Raw genomic sequence first — 6,000 nt, forward strand, 5'->3', positions numbered from 1 at the left:
GACCCAAAATATATAATGCTTTAATTAGAGCTTACCCTGAGCTAAGTACACTTAACACACATAGATTTAAGAAACAAATCAGATTAATTATTTAATCGTTTAAGCTAATTGAGTTAAAAATTGATACTCTAATATTTATGTACTTTTGTATTTTCTATTTGTATATAGACCCTATTATTACATGCTGTATGTATTTTACCATTTATCAATGTTATTGTGCTCAATGAACTCTCTTAATTTTGTGATATATTTTGTATAACTGATTTGAACTGCGCCCGAGCACGAGCTTCTGCTCGTTCGGGCTGCAATGCCTAATGTAGCTCAAGTGTAAAGTATTAAATAAATTAATTTATAGAAAAGAGGGCTATAATAGAGTCCTCCTGCTTGTAGATTCATTATGTTGTGTGGTATGTTAAGGACTGGCTTATAATAGCTAAGGTAGATCTTCGTAATGTAGGCCTAGTTACCACATTTTAACAAATCTACATTGTGTGCAAATACTACGTCAATGCATGACTGTGACCTTGTAGTGTTTGCTAATTGCATTGTCTGGAAATTCTTGTTTCTCCCCCCCCCCCCCATATAAACAGTCTCGATTTTTCTTTGTCTTTTGAGCCAGACATGATACTGACTATGTTACTGGTACTATGTTACTGTATGTAACAAAAACTTATGTTTACCGCCATAAGTGTAGATTTTTGCTATATTTATTTATTCATTCATCGATTATCATAGATGTCCTATGCGATTATCCTGGATGACCTATACGATTATCATAAATGGCCTATGCGGTTATCATGGACGACCAATTCGATTATCATGCATGACCTATACAATTATCATGGATGGCCTATGTGATTACCATGGATGGCCTATAGGATTATCATGGATGACTTCTTCGATTATCATAGATGGCCTATGCGATTATCATGGACGCCCTATGGGATTATCCTGGATGACCTATTTGATTATCATGGATTTATCATGGATGGCCTATACATTTGTCATGGATGGTCTATGTGATTATCCTGGATAACCTATACGATTATTATGGATGGCCTCTAGGATTATCCTGGATGAATAGATAGCCTATACGTTTGTCATGGATAGCCTATGCGATTATCCTGGATGACCTATGTAATTATCATGGATAGCCTATACGTTTGTCATGGATGGCCTATGCGATTATTCTGGATGATCTATATGATTATCATGGATAGTCTATACGATTATCTTGGATGACGTATAGGCTACGATTATCATAGACAACGTATACGTTGATCATGGATGACCTATGCAAATACCATTGGATGACCTATGCGATTATCATGGATGGAATCTACCCTGACCAGAACTTGTGTTGATTTTGATGTCAAGCCTGCAGCTGTTCGAGCTACACTTCATCTTTTCCTTAGCTATTTGAACATGTGCAGTAGAGTAGTAGTGGTGAAGGAATAACAGCAAATAATAATAATAAAAAAAAAATATTCATAAAAAAACTCTCGTATAGTTCTTATTTGATACAAATTTCGTAGAATCTGACAATCTTCCTATCTGATATATTTTAATAAGAAACATTTAGGTATTCGGGCTCCTTCGGACGAGATCACTTAGCAGCGCCACTAGTGGCGCTTCGAACGTGTGTTAGTGGCGCTGCGAACGCACGTTAATGACGCTTCTTAATACATTAAATTTTTTTAGAGAATTTTTCAGTCTTCCAGTGAACATGGACGTAGGAGATATACTTTTGGAAACTTTGCTCATACGGAGAAAGAATAGACGTAAAAATAAAAGAAGAGTCTGGGTCCATCGATTGGTTTTGGAAAGACAGAATCGAGGACTATTTCATATTTTTTTTTGATGATTTGCATCAGGACGATAATTTTTTTCTTTTTTCCGCATGTTTAATAAATCATTTCAAGAGTTTCTTGCAGGAATTACCAATGAGATTCGGAAAGAAGACACCATGACACAATATGCTGTATACTGTAGCGATGGTGTAAGCAATATTCGTGACCCAACAGTTGTCCATTAGCAGCGCCACTCACGCATAGTGGCATTGCTTGAAACCTACAATTTAATTCTAAAATTCGCAAGGATCACCTGCACCCAAATAGTTCAAGGCTGTGCCATCAGCAGGCAAACTCGTGCTCATAGTCTTTTGTGATATTCAAGGTGTGGTGCATATGAAATTCATGCCTAAAGGCACTACCATTAATTCTATAAGGTATTGTGAAACCCTAAAAAAACTGAAAGCACGAATTCGAAGGGTTTGTCCAGATACGCAGCAGCTCCTCCTACAGCATGACAACGCTCATCAGCACATCAGTGCAATGACAACAGAACACATTCAGCATCTTGGTTTTGCTGTTGTTGATCATCCTCCATATAGTCCCGACCTGGCACCATCAGATTTTCATCTGTTCCCAAAAGTTAAAGAACACCCGAGAGGACATTTCTTTGATTCTGACGAGGCAGTGCAGACAGAAGTGAGGCTGTAATTTCGCCATCAGAGTGAAACATTCTACACTGACAGTATCAAGAAATTGGTTACCTGTTCAGAGAAGTGTATTCATCGCCGGGCGATTATGTGGGAAAATAAAACTACAGGTATGAACAGTTAGGTTGTAGCAAGTTGCCAGTTTTGGTTCACTCAAATAACTATAATACTTTTCACATAAAAAATTAAGAGGCACTACTTTTCAGCACTCCCTCGTAGAATATGTGTGTAATGCCTACCCACTTCACTTTGCGTGATTCGGGTTCTGCATATTGCGGATAGATAGCAGAGCTGTGACCCATTTTCAAGTTGCACACCATTTTGGCAGGCCACATTATGCATGATATATACCCGTGAAGAGTCATGTCATGTACTAGGGTGAGTGTATGTTAAGTGTTCGTGTAAGTGTAATGTAAGGAATGGGTGAGGATGATGATGAAGGTGAGAGAGGGAGAAGGGGAAACCCGGTGCCGGCACATAGAACATAATGGAGGAAATTTTGAGCAAGTGTTCCGAAATTCAGGTAAAATTCTCTTTATTTCTGTAAATAAATAATTTCTTTGGTCGGCAGGAAAAGGCACATGTCAAAAAAGTCGATTGTCTGTCGTATCTAATCACATGTCAAGTATTTTTTCTAATTTTTTAAATAATAAAATTTCTTGTATGTTAAATTGAAAAGGGTCTTGCTTTGACCAACATACATGAATTTCATTATTATGTTGTTGTTGTTTTCTAATGCCAGGCGTTTGACAATAAAGTCATTTGGCCTCTAGCACTCCAATATTTTTCAAAGATATTATCATGACCAGCCAATGAAGCACAGATTTTGAGGTGTTCCGAATCCATTTCTTGGTTTGAGTTGCACAATGGGCAGTTAGGGGACTGATATATTCCAATTCTATGCAGGTGTTTAGCCAAACAATCATGGCCTGTTGCCAATCTAAATGCAACTACAGACGATTTTCGTGGTAAATCGGGAATTAACTGTGGATTTTGATGCAGAGAGTTCCATTTTTTCCCTTGGGATTGTGTTATCAAATTTTATTTGTTGAAGTCTAAGTATGTAGATTTAATAAATCTCTTCACAGAGTAATACGTAGATTTAGTAACAGGTCTGTAAGTAGCAGTGCTGCCCTTCTTTGCTAAAGCATCTGCATTCTCGTTTCCCAGGATTCCACAATGGGATGGTATCCATTGGAATACAATTCTTTTATTGAGTGATATTAATTGAGAGAGCATTTTAGTTATTTCTGCTGTTTGAGATGAAGGTGTGTGTTTAGAGACGATTGATAGAATAGCTGCTTTGGAGTCTGACAATATAACTGCATTCCTAAATTTATTGATGTGGCATAGAAGATTCCTGAGACTTCCCCTTATTGCAATGATTTCACCATCAAAACTTGTTGTTCCATATCCAAGAGATCTATAAAGTGAGAAGAGACAGCACGTAACACCTGCACCGGCACCTTGTTCTCTGGAGATCAAGGATCCGCCGGTGTATAAATGAAGCCAGTTTTGTGGAGGGTACCTAATATTAATTGTCTCTAAAGACAATTGTTTCAGTATTTCAGTGTTTACTTCTGATTTCAGTATTTCTTTTGTTAAATTTAGATTATATTCTATATTTAATAGAGTTAAAGGGTTTGGTTTAATTTGTAAGTTTTCTTTTAAATTCGGGATATTGATTTTCTGTTTTAATTCTTGAACAATGGATATGAAACTTTTTTGAGTTTTCAATCTACAGAGAGGAAAGTATGGTAATCTGATATGTTTTTCATATTGAATCAGTGCTTTTTCTTCTATTGTCATTTTGATACTGTTAATATTAGTGAGGAATCTCATAGAATCTATTGGCGTTGTTTTGATTCCACCAGGAATGAGTCTGAGAGCTTGGTTTTGAACATATTCTATGTCGTTTATGAAAGGTGAAGTAATTAAAATTTCTCCGCAGTATGTCAGCACTGGTATTATTATAGTTATATTTAATTAAGAGTAAATTAAAAAAAAAAGTCTTTCCTGAAAAATTCATTTTTTTTACTTATGAGCCTTTTCCCGCCAACCAAATATTTGCTAGCTATGTGAAAGATCACTTACCATACTGTAATGCCATGAGACAGAAAGACAGAGTGCCAGTTCTTTAGGGTTGAATCCCTGTAGTTTATTTGTAAACATACTTAAAAAATTAACTCCAATAACTAGAAAAATATATTATTATTTTTACATGTGCACTTAATACTGCAAACTCAAGATTATGCTCACTGAAATAAAAATCACATGTGCATATTAACATGCCAGCTCGTAAACATTTTACTGAACATGCAATTAACTTACCCAATTTCATTAGACGTCTGAAGTTTTCGTCCATATGTCTTAATGACCAATATTGCTGACAGTGAGTCCATCACAGTAGGGGCACTCCCACCAATACAAACCTATGCACAAAAGGCAACGAAGAAAAAATGGAGGAAAGAGAAAGGAACAAAATACAAACGAGTAATTTGTTATTTTGATAAGAAACCTGTGTTGCATACCATTAGAGCATGCTAAAAACGCCAGCTTTCAAGACAGTGGTTATTAAAATTGTTATATTGTTGATTATAGTTAATTTTCAACTGCAATACAAACTAACATTGTGGTATTAGATTTGGATTTCTTTTTCTGTATTACAATACTTGAGCAATCTACTGAATGGCACCATTCCTATTGTATGTATTCTCACTTGTGATAAGAAAGGGGTCATTTCCTTAAATAAGAGACAAAAAAAAAGGACTAACAAAGAGACTCTCTTCAGAATTGTCAGCAATATACGCCTACTCACCAGGTTAAACTACTCTATTCATAATTAAAGAGATACTGTTTGAAAGAGCCAGTAATCTTTCGAGAGTGCATAATGGTTTGCAAGCTAAAATTAGATACATACTGAACCACGTTATTATATGTTCGTTGTAATGCATATTCACTGAATTTTATAACAGAAGATTTAGGACAGATGTGAGTGATGCAAGGAACACTTTAACTGAGAATCTGATAAGTTTTATTTAAGTCTTCGAAAAAACTTCCACAGTTCAAGAAATGTACAGTTCTCTGTGATAATGTACTTTGTCCAATAAGGTGGATCTTAAGATGTCTTTTCTTTCATGTATCTTATAAATCTATGAAGAACTGCTTGAATTTCTGTCAGAATGTTCCTTGAATGAGGATGACTTGGGTTCTGACACTGATGGTTTTCTAAATCGGAAAAAACTGATTCACATGTTGAGAATTATAAATGGAGATTTGGGACATCTATGAGAAGCCAAAGCAGTGATACAAGTCAAACATTATTCTCTACTGATATATTAAATACTGCAATAAAAAGTGTTATGTTTTATTTAACGATGCTCGCAACTGCCGAGGTTATACCAGCATCACCGGTGTGCCGGAATTTTGTCCCACAGGAGTTTTTACATACCAGCAAATCTACTGACATGAGCCTGTCGCATTTAAGCACACTTAAATAC

At 35.9% G+C, this 6,000-nt stretch overlaps 1 protein-coding gene across 1 annotated transcript in view; it reads right to left on the minus strand.

The window, feature by feature from the left end:
* Window positions 1-4,880, minus strand: part of LOC138703130 (ATP-binding cassette sub-family G member 1-like) — a 75,528-nt gene extending 70,648 nt beyond the window's left edge. Inside the window, exon 1 of the mRNA XM_069830749.1 lies at window positions 4,832-4,880. Within this exon, the coding sequence (XP_069686850.1) occupies window positions 4,832-4,865 (34 nt within the window). The 5' untranslated portion in view covers window positions 4,866-4,880. The remainder of the gene's footprint in view (window positions 1-4,831) is intronic.
* Window positions 4,881-6,000: the final 1,120 nt, after the last annotated feature.

This window comes from Periplaneta americana, chromosome 7 (genome assembly GCF_040183065.1).
Source record: "Periplaneta americana isolate PAMFEO1 chromosome 7, P.americana_PAMFEO1_priV1, whole genome shotgun sequence".
NCBI lineage: Eukaryota > Metazoa > Arthropoda > Insecta > Blattodea > Blattidae > Periplaneta > Periplaneta americana.